The 23771-nt window shown below is 26.3% G+C and overlaps 1 protein-coding gene across 1 annotated transcript; it reads left to right on the forward strand.

Moving 5' to 3' along the window:
* The first annotated feature begins 51 nt into the window (after positions 1–51).
* Positions 52–22554, forward strand: LOC136968875 (peptidyl-prolyl cis-trans isomerase H). Its single transcript, XM_067262929.1, has 7 exons — positions 52–212; positions 3678–3742; positions 7031–7099; positions 10228–10270; positions 14372–14467; positions 20785–20872; positions 22358–22554. Exons 1-7 carry the CDS (start codon positions 129–131, stop codon positions 22465–22467), a joined length of 555 nt encoding a protein of 184 aa, XP_067119030.1. The 5' UTR covers positions 52–128; the 3' UTR covers positions 22468–22554.
* Positions 22555–23771: the final 1217 nt, after the last annotated feature.

A 23771-nucleotide genomic window follows, 5' to 3' on the forward strand; every position in this document is an offset into this window, starting at 1 on the left:
TTTTTAAAATTTTAATCTTGAGTCTAATATTAGTCGTTAGGTGGCGCTAAAAATAGCCATGTGTTCGAATTTGCGTGTGAGGACATTTTCGCGGTTTCACTGATTTGTTTTTCAAATAAGTATTTGAAATGTCGACTTGGAGTCAATTACAACAACAGCTTCGACATCCAAATAATCCGGTTGTTTTCTTTGATATTACAATCGGAACTACGGTGAGATATAATTTAAGAGTATTTACATATGAGATGATTTAAACACTTTATCACTCAATATCCTAACGTTTTACATGGATTAAGATTATGAGAAATTTATTAATCACTAAATTAAATTTTTACTACAAACAGATAAATAATATATTATTCGAGTTTGATCTTCACGTGTTTTAAATGTATTCTTACATAACTTAATATGGGTAATGTAAATAAAAGTATTTTGAGTTTAAAATACAGGTTAATGTTACCCTAGGTATCGAGATGGCGGCTCGTCTCCGATCCCAGCAATCAGAAGAAAGAAAACAGTGGGAACGCACATTCTAACCTAACCTAATAATTATGGTAATTTATTAGAATAGGTTAGGTTAGGTTAGAATGTGCATCCCCACTGTTTTCTTTCTTCTGATTGCTGGGATCGGAGACAAGCTGCCATCTCGATACCTAGGGTAACATTAACCAAAATACATAAATTCAGATGTTCTCTGCTGTATGAACACAATGTGGGATTAAATTAATTAAATAGATATAATAATGGAAGTTAACCTTAGAACACGGAGCGTCGTCGTTTTTATCGAGGCAAGTTATTCTTTAGTTTGTACCCTCTGTCTGCTTCAGAAAATCATATACAGTGATACCTTGGTTTTTGTTGATAATTCGTCCGAAAACAATCGACGAAATCTGAAACCAACGAAAACTGAGGCAATTATTTTCATAGGAATCAATGTAAATCCAATTAATTCATTCAAGACACTCCGAAATACATACCAAAAACACATTTTATAGAGAATTAATATAGCTTTAAATACTAAAAGCAGTAAGAAATTAACATAAAAAACTAATTAGCATAAAGACAAAAGCATTAAGATTAAAGATAAGATAATTAGCATTAAGATGAAAGCAATGGAATTGTTTGGCTAGACACGCGGGGTAATGTCTTATCTTGTAGAAGCTAGTTGGACACAAGCTTTTAGCCTATATCGCCCCATGGTAAAGTGGGACGTAATTGTCATGTAATAGTAGCTGTATGCGTTTATGATGCTTGTATCGCGAGAAATAGTGCCTTCCAGGAAATCTGTTTAAGGATAACTGGCCCATATTCAGGTGTTACAGATGTGGAGAAAACCCAGAAAACTTCATGTGGCCAGCTCACCCTGGCAAAGCATGAACCTACGACTGAACTCCCAGTGTTTAAGGAACGGAATCGTTGGCCAATGGTGGACCATTGCGGGGTAATGTTCACATGAGAAATAATGCCACACTGCACTGGAAAACGTGTGGGTTGCCCTTTGTTTTCACAAAATTAGCAGTGAGGTCACTTGAGCACGCCGATGAAAACCTAGACAAATTTTTCACGAAAACAATTGACGAAAACTGAAACTGACAATAACCAAAGTCAACGAAAACTGAGGTATCACTGTATACTTATTCCTAGAAAAATAGTTATTAGAAAAAAAATAATCGTTGCTGTTATGTGCAATCTGCTAGTCAATTGTCTTGTTGCACTCGAAGCAGAAATAGTATTTATATTTGGTCGTTTGTTGGATATGCGAAGTAAGTGAAGAGAAATGATTTCTTCATTCGTCTAAGTGCAGAGCTAACTAAACCGTGGATAAAGATGAGGCTAGAATCACACATATTGTAGACACGAGTGCACTTTGTAGAAAACTGCCATTTTCAAAGAGAATCTGACATTTCAAAATGAAATAACAATCTGTCACATCTACCGTTTGAAAAAACAAACTATTTTACTACTACATATTGCAGTCGGGGTATGCTACACACATATGCTGCAAGCAACGTCATGCAAATCAATGTGTTAATTGCTGTAAATAAATTTTATAATAATAATTTAACATCTGAAATTGTATCAAAACTAGAATATTTTAATACATTTGTTATAATGTTGTCAGTAGGTATTCTGAAATGAAACTAATTAATAAAGTAAATTATTGTAAAATTTATGAAGCTTTGTATTACTGTACTAATGTTTTATGCTTTGTGTTTTAGAGTTAATTATAATATTATTGTGTTTCCCTGAAAATAAGACTGGGCCTTATATTAACTTTTGCTCCAAAAGGTGCATTAGGTCTTATTTGTAGGTTACTTCCAAAGGTGCTCACTTGGGTAAATACCCAAGTACTTATACTTAATTATAATTTATATTATCATTTGTTTTAAGTATTAAGGTTAATAAAAATATTTATTTATATTTAATTATATATTAATAATAACATTTTATAATTCGGTACATCCATCGTGGGTTGCAATGGATATATTAAATACAACCATCTCGCTGATGATCTTAACTGGGGCTTATTTTATGGGTAGGGCTTATGAGCATCCTGAAAAATCATGCTAGGACTTATTTTCAGAGAAATATGGTATCTTTATAAAATGCTTACTTTCAGGTAGCCAACTGTTTAAATTTTTCACAAAGGAATGTTTTCATCCTGTTTTAGGAATGTTTTACTTTTTAATGTACACCAATCACTATTCCAACTGAATTTGAACATTTTCGATATATCAAAAATGTATTTTTTTTATATACTATTGTTTGATACATCAAAAATGTTTGAATTCAGTTGGAACAGTGATTTGTGCATGTTAAGAAGCTGAAGCTGTCCTAAAACCAAACGAAAGCATTCCTTTGTGAAAAATTTAAACAGTTGGTTATCTAAAAGTAAGCATTTTATAAAGATAATAAGGAGCCGGAAGCACGAGGTAATATTTGTTAAATATGATATTAAAATATTTTTCATAAACTAATATGCATAATATATTAACAAAAATCAGGATAGTAATTTTAAAAATAACTTAAACACAAAAATTGATTACAAAATTAAACTTCTTACAGTTTTTCTAACTGCATTATCAAGTTTATTATTTTCAGAACTTCTATCTCAAGTTGAAGAAACATTCACTTTGTTTTTTTTTTTTAGTTATTTGGGGTGCACACTATGCCTAGTCTATTCAGTATTTTCAGTGTAATCATCATAATTAAATTAATATTTTAATAACTTGGAAAGTTCTGGAAGAAAAGAATTGGCTCAATGCAGGATGAGAATAACTGTCATGTGTACCCTCATACTGACTTATAAAGTATATTGACTTACAAAACCAAACATGTATAGAAAAGTTTAGCAGATCTGTGTCAATAGAAATTCAGTAAAGTTAAAGTTTCAAAACAGCTATGTTCATAGAAGAATTAATAAAGTATTTTTCATTAATTGTTCAATAACATACATTTCAAAAGTGTTTTTATGTTGAAATATAAATTAATAAGTGTTTTATAGTTAAATGTTCAACATGGTATGTTTTGTTTATTTTAAAATGTAAAATTCTGCTTCTATGATGATAATCACCAAGAATTAAGATCTGCACATTTATTTCTATAATCTGTAGTATTTGATTCCGTTAATTTTTTTATTGTAAACGTTTTTTAATCAATTAAAATTATTTTTGTAGGAAGTAGGAAGGATGAAGATGGAATTGTTTGCTGATGTTGTACCAAAAACAGCTGAAAATGTTCGGTGAGATATTTATAGTTTGGATTTTTAATATTATTTATGTTATGTAAAATTGTTGATGATTAGTAAGGATCATAAAAATTAACATTTTGAGGTAAAAGAAATTGTACATTGTGTTATACAGTAATGTGTTATATATGTATTTAAAGATATTTGATATTTTCAAGTACTTATAACATATTACCTTGAAGATATTTTTAAAAAAAATTTATTAGTTTCATTTCTTTAAATTTTATTCTCCAGCAAGTATTTTTATTTGATTTTACAATTATTAATGAATGAATGAGATCATCCACATAAAGCATGGAAAATTTCTATTAAATGTCAGACTATTGTGGTCCAGCATTTGTTATATTTCAGGGACACTAAACTGTAGAATTTGAACTTATAATATTAACTTGCATGTCTTCAAATTGATAGGAATTAAATATTATATAAATAATGTGGATAGACACAAGATCTTGATTAGGATGAGAAAATGTTATAAGATTTATTTATAAAACTCATAAAATATTTAAAATTCCTATTAATTGCTATTATTGAAATTTTGGGAATGTAAAAAGTTATTGTTGGCTTGTTTTCATAATTGACAAATATTGGATGTCAAATTTTTAAAATATATAAAATACAAGTTATATACATCTTATCATCTTAATATTACATGATATATTCCACATTCTTTCAGAATATTATATATATACACTATATTGTATAGGACAGAGTCAAAAAGTAACTTTAATATGGTCCTATAAAATGTAAATTGAGCTGTTGATTAAAGTAATGCAAATGTTATATCTTTTCCTTTACATACAGATATACAATGTGACTACATGCATAAGATGCATATAGGCATATTAGTAATATTGGACATATGGCATCATTAAACTAGAACCAAAAGGTTTGCTTCTTTGGAAACATGCTCAAAGGAGGAGATATGCACGGTTATTTGCTTTTCAGACAGTAAGGGTAGATATTTCCTGCAAATATTCATTATACAGAGTGAAAAAGCAATATGAAAATGCATGCAAATTGCTTCAGCAAAAATACAAGTGATGCAAGAAATATAAACATAGGGTGTCAAATCTAGTTGATGCTCCTCATTCCGGTTGCCCTAGACCTACAAATACAGCAGATGCAATTCTTACAGAGAAATAACAGGTATATAAAAGTCATCACAATTAAATCATATGATTTTTTTTAGATTAATTTGAAACCTCTAATTATATCCAAACGCCATGATCTACTATTCTGTTGTATACTGTATCATGACAGCTTCCATCTCACGTAGCCCACGTAACAGTAGAAAAATTGTAGATCTGCATTTAGAGTATCTTCCACATCTTACTTATTCACTTGAATTTGTCCTGTATAATTACCATGTGTTTGGACTTCACAAGGAGGTACTTGGTTGGACAAAGCTCAACCCAGATGCCCATATTAATTAAACAGGCTATGTATAAGTGATGATCTAATCTGTTAGATTCCTGAGAAATCTAGGTCTTAGTGAAGCAATGGTAGATGTTGATTAAATATGATGGAGACTTGTGATAAAATGACGTATTTGTTCCAATCCTATTTTTTTTACGTCAAAAAAAAAAAAATATATATATATATATATTTAAGTTACTTTTGACTCATGTATGATTTAGTAAATACTATATGCCAAGTGAACTGTTATTAAGTTTTCACTATTCACAGATGAGCAATGGGATATATTTTTCAAACTTTTATAATTCAAATTTGATGATTTTAAAATTAAGATAAAATTTTTAATTTATTTTATTATTTAAGTAGCATCAATCACATTATTTATCATCTGTTATATATTTTTAACAATTAATAATATATATATCATTAATTGTTAAAAATATATATATATATATATATATACATATTCGGTTGTTTGGAAAGTAATTTCATTTTTTTACCATTAGAGGAATTTGTTGTATTTTTACTCACCAATTTTAAACCATATTGTCATTATACACTTTGACAGCTGACATTTCAAGGCTTATTTGTAAAAAGTTTTGATTGATCCTGAGCACTTGTTTTTTTTTTTTTTTTTTTTTTGTCCCCCATCAAATATGGAAAATTGAAAGCAGCATTTTCGGCATATTTTGCTTTTTTATTACCAATAAAAATTAAAATGTGTTCAAGCAAGAAAAAAATTGTGTGATGTGTATAGAGAGATGTGTTAACAGAACGACAATGCCAAAACTGGTTCACAAAATTTCATTCTGGCAGTTTCGATATTGAAGATGCACCATGTTCTGGAAGGCTAGTTGAAGCTGATGAAGACAAAATAAGGGTATTGATTGAAGCAAACCGCCAAATGACAACACAAGAAATTGCTAAGAGATTAAATTTGTCAAATTGAACTATTTATGATCACTTGAAATGACTTTGTTTCATTTCAAAGTTTAATATATGGGTTCCATATGTTCTTAAAGAAAGAGATGCTCTCTTTGGTGGGATTTTAAGGGAATTGTGGGTTTTTTTTTTTTTTCTTTTCTTTTGTTTGAGCTTCTACCAGACAATTCCACAATTGATTTGAAAGTGTACTGCCATCAAATGGACAAATTGAAAGATATCATCAAACAGAAAAGGTGTAGTGTTTCACCATGACAATGCCAGATCTCACACAAGTTTGGTAACTCGTCAGAAGCTGTTACAGCTTGCATGGGATGTGCTACCACACCCACCATATTCACAAATCTGGCATCCTCAGATTATTACTTGTTCGGGTCTTTACAAAATTTTTTAAACAGTAAAACATTTACTTCAAATGAGGATGTCAAAAATCACTTGGATCAGTTTTTTTGTAAGCAAAGATCAAAACTTTTATGAGCATGGAGTCATGCTTCTACCAGAAAGATGGCAACAGGTATCTGACCAAAATGCTCAATATATACTTCAATAAAATATTTATATAATATATGAAAATTGTTTTTTTTTCCCCACGAAAAAATGAAATTACTTTCCGAACAGCCCAATAACAAAAAACTTACTTATAGAAATATATATATATATATTTCTATAAGTAAGTTTTTATATGGAAAGCTTTTTGTTTTTAATATAATATAATATAATTCAATATTCTGTAACTAATTTCCTTATAAACAAATTCTAAATTCAGTAAAGATAAATTAAAAAAAATTTTAAATATTCTGGTGTCATTAAACATTCTTCTTGATAAAAAAATTTCTATGTTTATCTTTACATATTGATTACAGATACATTTAAGTTAATTTAATAAAAACTTATTTTTCATTATATTTGTTATTTTATCAGACAGTTTTGTACTGGTGAATATAAGAAAGATGGAGTTCCAATTGGATATAAAAGCTCAATTTTTCATAGGTATGTTAATAAATAAATTTTTATAATTTATTTTAATAACTGTAATGTTTACTTACCATATATGTCAGTGTATAAATTGACTCAAGATTTGTAGCTCAAAATTCTGGGTTTATATCTATTGCATAAGTTCACACACAGACATAAAATAGACTACTTGAAAAACTATGATAGACTACTTGTAGGCTAGAACTGAAATGTGTATATTCTCCACAGTAACCTGCATGGTAAAAGCATATAATAAGACCACAGTACTTTCATTGAGACACCTGACTGTAATACAGAAGCTTTTAATATATTATATAACTACAGTAGAGCATCATTTATCCGAATCAATTGGGGACTGGGGTTGTTCAGATAACCGATTATGTACGAAAAAATATATTAACCTATCTGACGTTGAAATTTTTCTCCGTTGTGTGTTGCATCGTGTTGAATTTTTGTCGATTTTAATTAACTCCCTTTTACCCTGTTGTTTTAAATACTTCAGTAGTCACATGTAAATATTATTTCAGTTTTAACAATTGTACAATATGTACTGAAGAGGGGCAAACAGCTTGAAATGCATATCCATTTCTTTGTAAAAAATAAAGTCAATTTTATTCATCTGATAGTGTCCCTGTGTGATAAGTTTTATTTAGCAATTTTGTGCTTACTCCCAAAAAGAGAATTTTTTAAACAATTTGTACTTTCAAAAATTGTATTATTGATATCATTGCCAAATTTTTTCTTGACTTCATTTTTTATTTTCTTTTTATTTTAGCACAAAATACTAAATAACTATTACAATAGTAAAACAAATATTGTTTAAAATTTTGAATGAATGAAGCAAGTTGTAACCTACAGATTTTACTTACATCATTCATAATGAATGGAGTAAGTTGTGTAGGTGAAGCTCAATGAAGCCACTATAATCTGATGTTCCCATTATACTGACCACCTCAGAGCTCTGGAAGCATTTGAAATTCACAAATGTGACATTAAAGGCATGTGCATAAATTTAAAAGAAGAAAAAGTCTATCATATGCATGGCAGAATTTTTATGATAATTCAATTAATATACAAACATGCAGTTGTATCATTTTGAGATTTTAGCATATTCTATTAATTTTTTATTTCTTGTATTTGTTAATAACAAAGTTTATTTTAATGTAAATATCATTATTTGTATAGTTTTTTTACACTGTAGGGGAAATCTATAGAAAAAAAGTGTTCGTTTGTTCAAAATCTTAAATCTCCGAAAGTTCTTCACAAATTGCTTTGAAATTTTGACACAACGTTGCATTTGAATACCCATGTGTTTTTACATACCTACTATTATATAGATGTCACATAAAATTCTCCCCGCGGGGAAGAGGGACACGATTAAGGCTTACCATGAATAACTCAGCGTCTATTATACTATTTTAGATGCGGTTTTTTGTGTTTTTGATTGCGTTTAATAGGGTACGTCACGAGGATGTACGCTAAGAGGGATTTTTCAAAATTTCCCTGTGGGGGAGAGGGAAAGGATTAAGGCTTATCCTAAAAAACTCAGCTTCTACTGTACTATTTCAGATGCAATTTTTTATTTTTAACTGCGTTTTAGTAGGGTACCATGTGGGGATGAAAAAAGTGTATTCCTTAACAATGGAAGTGTTAAGAGAAAGCAATGTGCAAGATTTACAGGTGCAGATGTGGTTTTTTGCATTTTTGTATGAAATCAAACATATTTTTAGACCCATCTAAAAATTCTCTAATTAGTCTGGAAACAGGGGGACCTAATTCTTTCATTCAGTAAAAATGGGTAAGATTGGCTATAATGTAATAATCTTAAACTTCGCTATTGTTACATTTTGCCCAAGCAATGCCGGACTTACCTGCTAGTTATAATAAATTATATAGTACAGTAGAGCGTCGTTTATCCGAAATGTTGGTTAACCGAAAGCTTTCCAGTTGGATGTGTCGTGCTGAATCAAACATTTTTGATACTAGATTAACTTCTAAAGTATAATTTTTTTGTTTTTATATTTTCCAATATATTTATTTTGTTTGTACAAAATAAAGAAATAATTTTTAACAATACAATAGCCTCGATTATTATTATAAAAATTTTCGTTAAGCTTAAAATCAACGAAAATTCAACACAAAGCAACACACAATGGAGAAAAATTTCAACATGGGATAGGTTAATATATTTTTTCATACATAATCGGTTATCCAAAAAATCAGTTATCCGAACAACCCCAGTCCCCAGTTGATTCGGATAAATGATTAGTTACTCTACTGTAGTTATATAATAAATTTAAATTTTGTATCTTGTTCTTATAAACATTTCATGATCAGAACATTTTGATCTGAATCTGAAGATCTAATTAGGATCTAAAGCATTTTTCAATATATATACTGTATATTTTTCATTATTTGATTTAATGTAGTACTGGATTTTAAAGGTATTGTGGTGTTATCTTGATTCATAATGAAGATATAAGTTTTAATTATATACTAAGCTAATGCCCTCTTATAGTAAAGTAAGTAATCTTGAGTTAATCTGATGATATAATTTCAAATACTGTTAAAAAGAAAGAATTGCCCTGAAAATATTTTGTGAATATTTTATTTAAACTTCAATATGATTGATTATACAAACAGAAAATAAATAATCCAGGAAGAGAATAAGTGTTTAATTCTAGAAAAAACAGATAGCAAATTCTTAATTCTCCATGCTGTATTTCATAAACTGAATTAACAGAACATATTAATCTATTACTGAAATAAATAATTTTATTTTACCTTAGATTTTCTACTATTAATAAACTAGACAGTTACTTTCATATGATTTAAATATATGTAAAGATTATATATTTATTTCTGTAAATAATTGCTTAAAAGTCCAATTTATTTTCAATTAAATATTTTAATTATGTGAAATATCCAATTTAAAAAAAAAATACTTTCCTTTCTTTAAGACAATTCTTTCTAAAAAAAAATATTTTAAAAGTTTCTTTTAATTAATAATAAAAAATTATATCTATTTATTTATGATATAAATTTAATTCTATATAACAATTTATATAATAAATTTTAATGTATTATATTTTTAATTAAATATAATTGTAAATAGTCTTATTTTAAAAATATTTATTTTTTAGAGTTATCAAGGATTTTATGATCCAAGGTGGAGATTTTGTTAATGTATGTATTCAACAGTTTATATGAATAAACTATATATTTATAAGTGAATTTATTCTTTTAATTTGATATTTATTTTTGCATAATTAAAATTATTATTTGAATTTTCACTAAAGAATAAGAAATTACATTAGTGAATCTACATTGCTATAAACCTAAACATCTAATTATTATTCAATAATAATAAATTTGCTTTTTATTTAAATAGTTTCTGTATTTTAAACATTTAAAATATAGAAATTTTGAATCAACAGATTGTTTAAATTATGTATCTATATATACATATATATAAAATTGCATGTCCTGACTGACTGACTGATTGATTCATCATCACCCAGAGCAAACCGCTAAACCTAAAGAGGTGAAATTTGGTACACGGTATGTCATGAAAATGCACACTAAGAAGGGATTTTTCGAAATTCCCCACCCTCTTGGGGGAGAGGGAGAGGATTAAGGCTTAACCCGAAGAACGGCTTCTACTGTACTATTTTAAATTTGATTTTTTGTTTTTGATAGTAATAACTTAATTTCCAAACGTACAATATTTACCAAATCATCCAAATTGTTTGCCCAAGCAATGCCGGGCTCATTTTCTCGGTAAAAAATAATATTAAAAATCTTTTCCTAAAATGATTTTTAATATTATTTTTTAGCATATTTTTATGTATTATAAAAATATCTTTTGTATATCCATTTCAAGTTATATATATATATAAATGGGGATGTTTGTTTGTTTGTTTGCTATGCATGCCTGTTCCATTTGACCAATTGCTATGGAACTCAGCAGTTACGTTCAAATATTTCCAACTGAAAATATTGATTGAATTTCTATATATCGATTAATTTCTGTTTACATTTGATTGCTGGCTTTACATGTAGCACCATCTATTGGAAAAAAAATTAACAAAATAACTAACTAAATATACTTCTTACAAAAAGAATATAATTTAAAAAAATATACATCATATTCACTGAATTACTGCAACAGTGATATAGCGTGAAATAGATATGCCATTACACCATTACACCATTACTCCAACAGGTACTGTACCAGTACATAGCACTTGCCTGCATTCAGTATAGTAGTGTTTTGCTCTTGTACTGTACATCATACTTTTCCTGTTAGCTGTAGATTCATGCCAGTTATGTATCTAACTCCGTTTGACAAAAAATTTTTTAATTGAAATAACATGATTTGCAGTACAAATTGGGAGTTCATATATAGTTAATCTGGTCCTTTTTCTCTTCTGATTTTGAGACCAGACTTTAAAAGTCTGGTCTCAACTTTCATCTATCTAACTCCATTTTTGAGATTAAGAAAGGACAGTAACAGACACACAACAGTGAGAATTTATAGGTCTACTTCAAATTGCAGCCCAATAAGTACCCTCCAGTAATCGAATGGATAAAAGAACTGAACACCGATAGTCAGTTGTGGGTTCACACATGGCCATGTGGAGTTTTCTTGGTTTCTTTGTTTTTGTAATGCTTGATTTGGACCCAGCTTTACATAAAAGTCTTTCTGGGATTCATCCTCCTTGGCAGATTGCTCATACGTTATGTTTCCATACCAAATAAACCAAAGCAATTCTAATAATTTTTCTATAAATGCAATATTTATGAGGACATGCTTAACTACTAGGAAACTGGACATCCTGCCCTCTCCCCTGATTTCATCTCTTTAGTAACTCATAAACTCATTGCCCCAAACTTCTTTCACTGATACTGCTTAAAGATGCTCTAACATTCAACCAAATTAATACACAGTACATGCAATGATTTTAAGGCACAAAGTAGAGCTGGAAGTCTTTTTCTGTGCTGATGTCTATTTTTTCTATTTATTTTCATGGCAACATTGCTTTATTCAAAATTTTCTGTGACACGTTACATAGACTATGTAGTCTGTGTAATGTGTACTTTATTCACATGTTAAGTCTTACTCTCAAATTTACTTCCAAAAAATTATGCCATAATTTTAAAAACTTTCTTTTACTTGGATGTTTTTGCTAAGTTTTACTTTTTCAACCTGGTTTCACCAGTTTTTTACAGGATCACATAAAAGCAATTATTCTCACATTTTTACAAGATATTTTTATTTAAACAAGTTTTGTATGAAATCTTTCAGACATTAAGGTTAGGAACTTCAATCACATGTGGGGCCATCACAACTTATCCAACACAGATCATTTTTCAAATATTAATAGTATACCAGTATTAATTAGTAGTCATTGATCATCTCTCCCAGGAGGAGGACAACAACTATTTTTGGTTGAATTAACTTCAACCTCTATTTAACAGTCCCTTTTTCTTATTATGCTCACCGGTATTCAAATAGGAAAATTACATAATATGAGGTTACCAGTGAGATCAAAATATGATTTAAGTGGTTTTTTATGGTGTACCTGACCAATGAAATTGTGCCATTTCGTACCATCTGAGTATTGCAATAAACATGACAATGTAGGCTAAACTAACCAAACTCTTTATATGGTTTTTGTTTTAATGTTTCTTATAGTATATGATTTATATAACTAGAAAGGTTATCTTACATAAGGGTTTATATAACACTAAATGATCACCCTAATTAACACATTATAAAAATTCTCTTCCTCTACTGTATACAATTTAAAGAATTTTCAAAATGAGTTAGATTGGTCACTTGATGTGATAAACCCTTATGTAAGATAACGTTTGTAGTTATATAAATCAAATACTATAATATAATATAATATAATATAAAAGTGTTAGAAGTACAAAATAATCTAATAATCTTAATTTTTGCTGTTGTTATTTTTTAACTGAGCAATGCTGGGCTTACCTGCTAGTAAATTTATAAAAATGTTTATTTTTATATTAATTAGCAATTAAATTTACTTTCACATTTTATCAAATGTTAAAATTATATACAGTAAAAGTATAGCTGTTTATTTTTAATTTTAATAAAATATTCATATCAATTGTTTGCTAGATTAACTTTAGAATTAATATAATTTAGCATACTAAAATTAAGAACTTTTCATTAACTTTGATTCAGAAATCTAATAGTTTTATTACAAAGTAGAATTACTTTATAGTTTAACACTTCATATTGTATAATAATAATATTGTAAAATATTTTTGTTAGTAACAAAAACAATAAACAAATAAAACAATTACCTACTTTAATTATGTTTGTAAGATCAGTTTGGAATATGCATTAATATGTTTTTAATAAGTGCTTACACTATTCTAAGCATACCAGTGTGCTGTTCATTTCTTTCTATGCTTTTTGCCACTTATTGTATTTAGTAAGATAATGATATTATACAGGTTATTCATACACCTGCAAAATGTTTTAAAAATTTAATATTCATAAACTATGCAACACAGAGTATATTTTTTAACATTAAAATAACAGTAAACTCTCCAAGATTTTTCAGGAATAGTGCATACTTGCCATGATTTATTGATAGGAAGCAATGGTAGCAAATATGGCACTAATCAAATGACAGTAATGATTACATCTTTCAACAAGATGGCTGTCTGGCTCATTACTATCACCACAATGATATGTCAATGCTAAATAGAAAGCACCAGACAAAATGGTAATTTTTTCATGCATTGGCCACTCCAGTCACTGGATTTAACCCCATATGGAGATTCGTTAATTCGTTGTTGTCTTTGTTTCCCCCATTCCCTCTAATTTCCAGGAACTGCATGACTATCATTGTAGTTGTGGCATTGGTTGACTCAGCAAAGTAGACATATTGAACATTTGTGACCCATGTAAAAAAATCTTGGCATGTCCTTTTATATCAATGTTAAAAAATGTAGTATCTGTGTAATTTATGAATAATAAATTTTTAAAATGTTTCATAGACTTATGAATAACTCTGTATAATAAGAAGCATAAAAAGAGTTGCAAACTTTGCAAATTCATCAGTAACAGGGTTATCTGACAATAAATTACACATTGTATTAGAACCTATAGAAAGTTTAGAAATTTAAAAGGATGATTTTACCAGTATTACCAGTTTCAAATAATTTAAATAAAAACTAAAAATAAAATTAAGCTTTATGAATAACTAATCTTAGAACTTTAAAATATTTTATTTTTTTAAATAGGGTGATGGCACTGGAGTTATAAGTATATATGGAGGTAGTACATTTCCAGATGAAAATTTCAAATTAAAACATGATGCACCTGGTCTGTTGTCAATGGTAATTAATTTTTTTTATTCAATAAATTTTTATAGTTAAATTTTTTTCCAATTTAATCGGTAAAAATCATTATTTATTTGAATATGTATAACATAAACAACCTGATTATGATTAACTAATTAAGCAACAAAAACTATCAGATTGTTAACTAAATATTTACTAGTTTCATTAAATGAAGCTTAATTAATAATTCAGGAGGTTTTTGTTTGGCTAATTATCTATTAATTACCATATTATATTACGAATTTGTTATTTTTGTACTTATCTTGAAAAAATCTTATTTTAATGTTGGATATAAATAAAATATTGATATAAATTTGTTGTTGAGTATAAACTAATAATTATTTTTTTATAAAAGTAACATGTAATTTTTGGAAATATAAAAAATGAAAATATATAATTAAAATATATCCATTTTTAATTAAAAAAGAAGAATATATTTGAATATATTAGAGGCAGATATAATTAATTATATGTTAATAGGTTTTATTGTTTTATTTTTTTAAGTTAATGATAAATACAAAAATTTCAAAGTTCATAAAATTATGTATTAAGAGTATTGTACATATACAATGTTGTAGGAAATTTCAATGAATATTTATTGAGTAAATAAACAGAAAATCCTTAAAATTTTATTTAGCATTTGAAAGTTTTATGAACAGGATAAAAAAAAATTAGGATAAAAATAAATTTAGAATATGATAATAAAACTAGAAAAAACCCCATGATGATGATGATGATAGAAATTTAATTACTGGTACTGTATAATTTATGAACACGCATATGTCAAATTGCTTCTCTTTTCCAATTAGAATGATATAAGAAATAAGTTTATGTTAAAAATCTATTCATTGCAAAAACAAAGAACTCTATTAAAAAATAGGCATTGTAAACTATAGTTGGTATGTGATGATAAACAAAATTTCAAGCAAAGAATGTAAAAATCCTATATGCAGAAAGCAAAGGTCATCCACACTTTTTAATCATTGTTGAGCCCAAGTGTATTTATTATATTTTTTAACAATTTACTATTGTGCATTAAATAAGTAATTGCTTTTCTGAATCTAGATAAATAAACTGTAGATTATTATAAACAGTACACACAAGAAAAACTAATGCTATGTACTGTCCATGTATAAGTGAAGAGTGAAACTGAAAATTAGAATGTGTGCTAATGAAGATCAGAATAGAAATGCAGGACATGAAAAGTGCTAAAAATGTAATATTGGAACTATAAATACTATTCAATTGTTGATGTAATTGGTTGGGTAGCACTTCTAAATTTTAAATTTAATGCTACATTACTATTACTACCAATAGAGAATATCTTCTATTTTGTATGCAGGGGGTACTGCGTAAATGAAGAAAAAACATCCAATCACTGGAAATGCAGACAAAAGAGGGAATACACAAAAATTGGACAGTAATTTTTACTCTCAAAATGAGAATGTGTCTGCATAAATTAGGACATGTGGTAATCCTACTTTATGTTGATGCTGACATACAAAAGATTATTAGTATTATTGTACAAACAAGTAAAATGAATGTATTTATTAACTCATGAGACAATTTTTATATAAAAGCTTTGTACCTTTCCTGGTAACATCAAGCAAAACTAATGTATTATTTTTTGAAAATATAACTCTGTTAGTATGCAATTTTTTTAATAAACTAGTTTGTTTTTGCAATACAGTAGAGCGTTGAAAAATGGAACGTCGGTAATTGAAATGGCCGGAAACTGGAACGATTTTCAGTCGGACTGTGTCGTGCTGAATCGAACGTTTTTGATACTAAATTTACTTCTAAAGTATAATTTTCATGTTTTTTATATTCTTCAATATATTTATTTTGTTTGTACAAAATAAAGAAATAATTTTTAACGATACGATAGCCTCGATTATTATTATAAAAATTTTCGTTAGGCTTAAAATCAACGAAAATTCAACACGAAGCGACACACAACGGAGAAAAATTCAACAGGAAGCGACACGCAACAAAGAAAAATTTGATCAGACAGGTTAATATATTTTTTCGTACATAATCGGAAATTGGAAAAAATCACTACTTGGAACGACCCCAGTCCCCAATTGGTTCCACTTTTCGACGCTCTACTGTAATTAAATTATATGGAATAATATTTTAATTAAAAAGAACAGTTTGATTACACAGATATAAAAGTTAGAAATTGATAACTACTATATTTACTCTGTTTTGTTATAGTGTTCTAAATCTACAACTTTTAAGTGATAGTGTTTAAAGATTAAAAAATGTCAATAATTACAAAGAAAATTGCCTAATTAAATTATTTAAAACACATGAATAAATATATATGTGTGTTTTAAATAAATTTTAAAATAGTTTTTCTAAATACTAAGTTAAAAAAATTACTAACGTTAATAGAATGAATAAATAAAATATATCTTCTATTATCTTCTTTTGAATATCATAATTGAATTTATACAATGTTGTAAGATAATTTAATTAGGCAATTTTATTTGTAATTACTAATATAAAAACTTCTTAATTTACATCTATTATCAAAAAACAAAGTAATAGTATATTTTTCTGAAAAAGAAATCAAAATACATTATTATTTTTGATTTTCTAAAGATATATGAGAAAAATTTTACTGTTTAACATACATTTATAAAATATTTTGTCAATGGAAATCTTTATGCAATTAAATGCAAATCCTTCAATATTTTTATTTATGAAAGTATATAATACCATCAAAATTATTTAATAAATTAATTTTCAACTTAGAAACGAGAAAAGTGAATAGTTTTGTATTCCTACTTGATTTATTATATTTATCCTTAATTTTGCTACTTACTAATTATAATGTACAGCCAGTATATTCATAAACTTTCATTTTTTGTTGAGATTTTGTAAATATCTGGAACACTTGAATGCCCTTTTTATTATTATTAAAAGTTTGACACACATTAAGACTATTGTTGCAAGTCTATTTATTTTTTTTGTTTAGTTATTAGTTTTGTATATTATGAATTAAATTGTTATTCAATAACAGGTAAAATGTTCCTAAGATCAGTATATGTTTAGCTTTTGATATGCATACTATTAAGATGCAATCTATGTAATTTCAATTATCTATCTGCCCTTTGAGCACTAAGGGGGCCTTCTTCTATACTCATCTCTTCAGTCAGGCCTATAACAGAGGTATTTAGGGTGAGGGACAGGACCCAATTTATCTGAGACCAATCACCCATGAATAATTCCTGGACAGCTGCTCACCTGGATTTGATCCCAAGTCCCACAGTATCATAGGTTGACACCTCAGCCATCTCGACCATCCGACCATCCTAAGAATACATTTAAACTCATTGTACTATTGCTAAAAATACTTCTGTTTATTATCTTAAAATATATATGCATTTATTCAAAGGATTACTTAATATTATTTAAATGTTAAACCTGAAATGGCTACAGATTTACTAAATGTGTTTATTCTTTTATGTAAATGTTTATTAGAAAAAAGTGAATTTACCTACTTTTAAATTAAAATCCAATTAAATACTTTTTTGATATTTTGTTTGAATATTGTATTATGATATTATTTAATTTTTCAAAATTAAGTTAAAGATATCTTTCTAAATTAATTAGTAATTTAGTATTTCATTATACAGTAATTTAATCAAATATTTTTTGGCTTTTTATGGTAGACATCTATTACATTTAAATGTTTTTTTTTATTATTATTATTTTTTAAAAGACTTTTTTTAATATCAGACTATAAACAATATTTAAAAATAAATTAATAATAATTAATTAAATAAACAAGAAAATTTTGCATTAATGTTTTTTAATATCGGAATAATTTTCCGATATTATTTCATCAGGATCCTTGAACTGTAACTCTTCCAACCCAAAAGTCAAATTTGTTTAAAATGTTTCATCATAGTTATTAATATTTTGTTTTGATTTATGTTATGTTGAAAAACAATTTCATTTATTATATAATTATACTTTGATTTATTTAAGTAACAAATTATTTATCTTAGTATGTTAAAATTATATATATTAAACTTTGGTTTATTAAATAAAATTATTAATAAATAACTTATGTTTTCCTTATGCATATATATGAAGTTAAAATGGTAAAAATTTGATAATTTAGTAAGTAAATCAAATGAATATAGTGTCAGTAGCTCGAAATTAAGATAAAAAATAATTTATTTTCATAAACAAATACTTGTTTGAAAAATTAAGAGTCGTGTTTTCTTATTAAGAATTTTAAAAAAAAATTGATTTTTAAGTTTAATAATGATTTTTAATATTAGAATACAAAGGACTGATTATAAATTTTTATTATAACACTGAAATTAATTAAATCAAAAATTTTAATTGGCTTGGCAATGAAGTCAGTTCAAAGTAGGTTAACATTAATGATATTTTATTTCATTTTAATTTGTATGTTTACTCTGGCAACTCATTATTCTAGAGATTTTTAAATTCAAAATCAAGCTTTCTGTAATTTAATGTGTATAAGGGGTATTGACGTTATTGTATTTAAATAAAGTTAACAATTTTTTTTATTATTAGTTATTTATTAATCTAAACCACTGTATCGGAGCAATAATTTATAACACAATAAAATAAAATATATTAATTCAAACTGGACTTTTTTGTTTAGGATATCCATCTTAAAGAGATGAGATTTATTATAACAATTTGAATGAATTGCTACAATTGTTATAGCTATCTACAGGTCTTAAAATGATATTTTGAAAATTTAAATTACCAGTTTAATAAAATTAACATTTGACAATAAATATAACTCTCAAAATTATAAACAATTATAATTGATCGTATTCCATTCTAATTAAAAATTACGTTTAAATATAGATTAGATAACTTTTTATTTGATGAGGATTGCACTAGACATGTGTAAGATAGAATGATTTTATTAAAAGATTAACAACCAATAAGCCAAAATATTCATTTGTCTTTAGTACTACTATCTACGCTATTGAATATTTGCATTTTTATTTATGTATTCAATGCGTACTTTGTTTTTTTTTTTTTTTTTTTTAATATTTATTCAGTGAACAAGAAAACAAGACTGTAAAACAAATGATACAAATCAATAAGATTAATTAAAACCAGAATTTAAAAAACTAAAGTAGACCGCAATAAAATAAATCTAGAATAAATAAAGAAAATTATAAGATTGTACAATTGCAGAAGCTGCAATTTTTGATATATTTTGTTAATCTCTCTTAATAAAAGCAGTGATTTCCTCATATATGAAATTAATTAAATTAATATCAACCTTAAATCCAGTAAAACTAGAACATTTAATAAGTGAATTTATCAGAAATATTTATAAAGTTAGCTACCATAATCGATAATTATTATAGATTATGGTAGCTAACTGAGTTTATAAATATAAATACAAAATACTGAGTAGCTTTTACTTGCCAGTTCATCATTCCTCATTTATTATATTAAACATATTGTAAATCATTGTAAGCATTATACAAATTTGGATAGTAAATATAATTCTTTGATTAAAAATAAAACTTAAATATTAAGATATTCAAATTATACCTATTTTATATTATACTTATTTTTCTTACAGTATCTGTAAGAAAGATAAGTATAATATAAAATAGGTGATTCTAAGTCTAAGAATTGAAAAAATCTTATTTTTTAACATATTTGAGAACCTCTTATTTCCAACATAATAAAGTTTAACAATAATTGAATAACTATGAATTGATGAAACTCAAATATATAAATATATAACATATACAGTACATATAAAACATAGAACTAACAACAGTTTGTATAACTTGGAGACTGTTTCTCCAGTTATATAAAATGTATTGAATGGCAGAAATTTTCAAAAATGTTAAAATATGACGATTTTAAAGAGATTATGCATTCATTAATATAAGGAAAATTGCCTTTAAAACAGAGTAATTAATCTGTTTTGTAATTTAGAAAGTAGTAAAATCCATCCGATAAATGAAGCTTTAATTTATAAATACACCGCACTAACTTCAAAGCATTATAAGGTGCACTGTGATTAGAAAATAGCCATATAATAGAGTTTTAGACAGTACTTTTTAAAAAATTTAAATTAATTTGAATAATTCTTTTAAATCTGTTAGAATGCTATTACTTGAACAAAGTTTGAAGTATTTTTTTTTATTTCTGATAATTTAATTGTAAATAATTATAATAATTTGAAATACTATTCTAATTCTTGTTTACTGCATGTTTTTAAGATTTCTTTTGTAAAGTTTGAGTCATAATTTTTATAATTAACATTTATGACTTTTATATTTCAGGCAAACAGTGGTAAAGATACAAATGGATGTCAATTTTTTATCACTTGTGCTAAATGTGACTTTTTGGATGGTAAACATGTTGTCTTTGGTGAGTTCAATTTATTTATTATTCTCTGGTTTTACTTATATTAAACCTATCTAAACATTACAGTTTTATAATTTATAAATTTAATTGTTACATCATCAGCAATTTAGAAAGTTGGGTCAAAATAAATTAGAAAGCTTTTAAAAATAGATCCTTGATTATACCAAATGTTAAGATCAGAAATATCAAATTCATTTGCTACAATGAGATGAGTTAAAGGTCAGTTAACAGTAGGACTAGCTGGAGGTTTTGCAGAGTCTTGGAAAGAAATTATTGCTGGAAGTTTTTTCCAAAAAATCATATAATTCAACATAGTTTACAAACATTATATACATATAGTTATATATACTTGACAAAGATAACAAAAAACAAAATTTATATTATCAAATATTTTAGAAATTTGAAAGTGTGGGGCTCCCACAAGCACAGGACCTTGGTCCGAGGCCCAAAAAACCAACATCTGAGCCGGTCCTGATTAACGGGTTAAGAGAGCTAAATCTTAAGTAGGATAATAATAGTGTACAGTACATAGCATTGGGTTTCAGTGAATACTAACTCCAATGCTAAATACTAATTTAAGTCACAAATGAGTAATGCAAACATATCTGTTACGATTATATTTTGAAGATAGATTTAATGAAGGAAGAATGTTTATTATTTTAGAATTCATTCAGTATTAACAAATAAGCACAGAATAGCATTGATATAGTATAATTTTGATTGCATTAAAAAATAAAAAGTGAGCTTTGTAATTTTTTGTCTTCCAAATTCATGTTTGGGAGATTTTTTTTCCTATACAAAAGTATTTGATTATCAGAATAAACAATATCTTTGAAGTTTATACTGGACAATAAATTAATGAGTGCTAGGAAACAAATATATTTAGGTATTTTATAGAATAAAATTTTCTCATTAGTTTGAAATAGTCTTTAGATGATGGAATGTTTTCAAAATAAGAAAACATTCTTATTAACCAAATTCAATATGTAACTTCTTTATGAATAAAAATAATTACTATTATTATCATTTTAAAAGTTGAAATTTAACGGTAAAATAAATTTAATCATATAGAAAAATAATGATTCAACATAATCATGATTTCTTTTGTTTAAATAATTATACCTTTATTTGAATTTTTTGAAACATTGAACCAGAATTTTTAAAATTTGAATAACATTTCTAGCATCATTAGCAAATTGCTATGGGCAAATATTTAAAATATACTTTTTAATGATTATAAAGTATAACTTTGTTGTTTGCTTAGTTGAATTTAGTTGTTTTTGATTTTAAGGAAAAAAAAATAGTTAATAGATAATAATAGATTGATCAATTTAATTATATGTTGATAAAATATTATATTGAAAACCTTTAATTACACAAATGAATGTTGTCTGTATTATATAATATGATATATATATATAAAATAAGAACATATTTAAGAATAAAGTTTGATTTAATTATTAAAATCCAACTATAAAATCTTTTTAGGTCGAATACTTGATGGATTACTTGTCATGAGGAAAATAGAAAACGTTCCAACCGGACCCAATAACAAACCAAAAATTCCCGTAATTATATCGCAATGCGGCGAAATGTAAACGTTTTAGATAATTCCAGTTATTATTTTTTTTTATAAAAATAATTTTTACGACAGAACAAATAAAAATAATTGTTTTTTAATAAAATATAGACATTATTCTCATTCAGCTTCAGTTTTTTTGTTTTTTTTCTCTCCTAAATTCATAGTTCAGAGTAAAATCAGAGATAATATTTATATATATTTTTGGTTACGTATAATTATATACAAATTAAAATTACCCAAAATTATAATTGTTACTTGATACATTGGTATAACTCCATTATTTCAATGTTTTCTCATAAGGAAAATTGCAACTCATAACCAAGCCTGTTAAAAAAGGACTGCTAAGATGTTTTTATGGCTTTGGCCAGCAATTTCTAATGAAGAACAGCATAAAATTTTTAGATTCAACTAGCCAAACCAGTTTAAGAACATAGTATAAAAAAAGTAATGAAAATCATTTAGTTTATATGTTGGAAAACTCTGACCTATCTAAACTTTAAATAAAAATTTGATAGGCAATAATAATGGAAAAAAAGAAATTATTTTATGGTCTGTTAAGATTTACAATTTAGTTTTTATGTGATAATTATCTATATTGTGTTAAAATAACTATAATTATCTACTGTCAGCTTTATTAATTCTACATTTACTTAGTAAGGGAAAAAAACAATAATTTTTAATATTTAAATAATTACATATCATCTTTTTATTAAATCTGATATTCCTCTATCCTGATAATTATATAATGGTTATTTTTTTTAACTCAAATTTTGGTAATTTTCATATATTTTACCTTTAATAATTTCTGGTGTCGTCATACTTTATATTTTTCTTTAATTATAAAATAATAGCTTGTTAAATTATGCAGTGTTTTGGGACTAAGAAAAAATTAAATATATTAATTGGAATATTGCCTTATATTAAAATTAATTTACAATGCCATTAATCAAAATTACTACTAGTTATTGATGAGCAATCATACCATTTACAACATTGATCACCTGTTATTGATTTTTTGTTTCTTTGGAACATAGTCTTTTTTAAATGGTCTTTCCTTATCAGCAAGTGGACAGATTCTCAATGGAAAAACGTTTTGTTATACTACTAGTCTCCCTCATTTATGATTGCAATCCCCAGAGAAATCACAACAATTTTATCAATCTATATGTTTTTCTTTTTATTTTATTTTTTCTTTCTTCCTATCTTCAAATCAAAAACAAGGAAGTTAAACTGATGTTATCCAGTATTAACTGACATTAAACAGACTTCTATAAATAATCAAACTCATTTATCTAATAATTTCTAACTTTTATTCATTTA

The sequence above is a fragment of the Centruroides vittatus genome, unplaced genomic scaffold, assembly GCF_030686945.1.
Source record: "Centruroides vittatus isolate TY-2023 unplaced genomic scaffold, ASM3068694v2 contig_165, whole genome shotgun sequence".
NCBI lineage: Eukaryota > Metazoa > Arthropoda > Arachnida > Scorpiones > Buthidae > Centruroides > Centruroides vittatus.

Excerpts from the sequence above, each read along its gene's own strand:
- LOC136968875 (XM_067262929.1), top strand. The coding sequence starts at position 129 with ATGTCGACTTGGAGTCAATTACAACAACAGCTTCGACATCCAAATAAT. Across the intron at positions 3,743-7,030 it reads AAAACAGCTGAAAATGTTCG|ACAGTTTTGTACTGGTGAAT; the intron begins GTGAGATATTTA and ends TTATTTTATCAG. Across the intron at positions 7,100-10,227 it reads AAAAGCTCAATTTTTCATAG|AGTTATCAAGGATTTTATGA; the intron begins GTATGTTAATAA and ends TTTATTTTTTAG.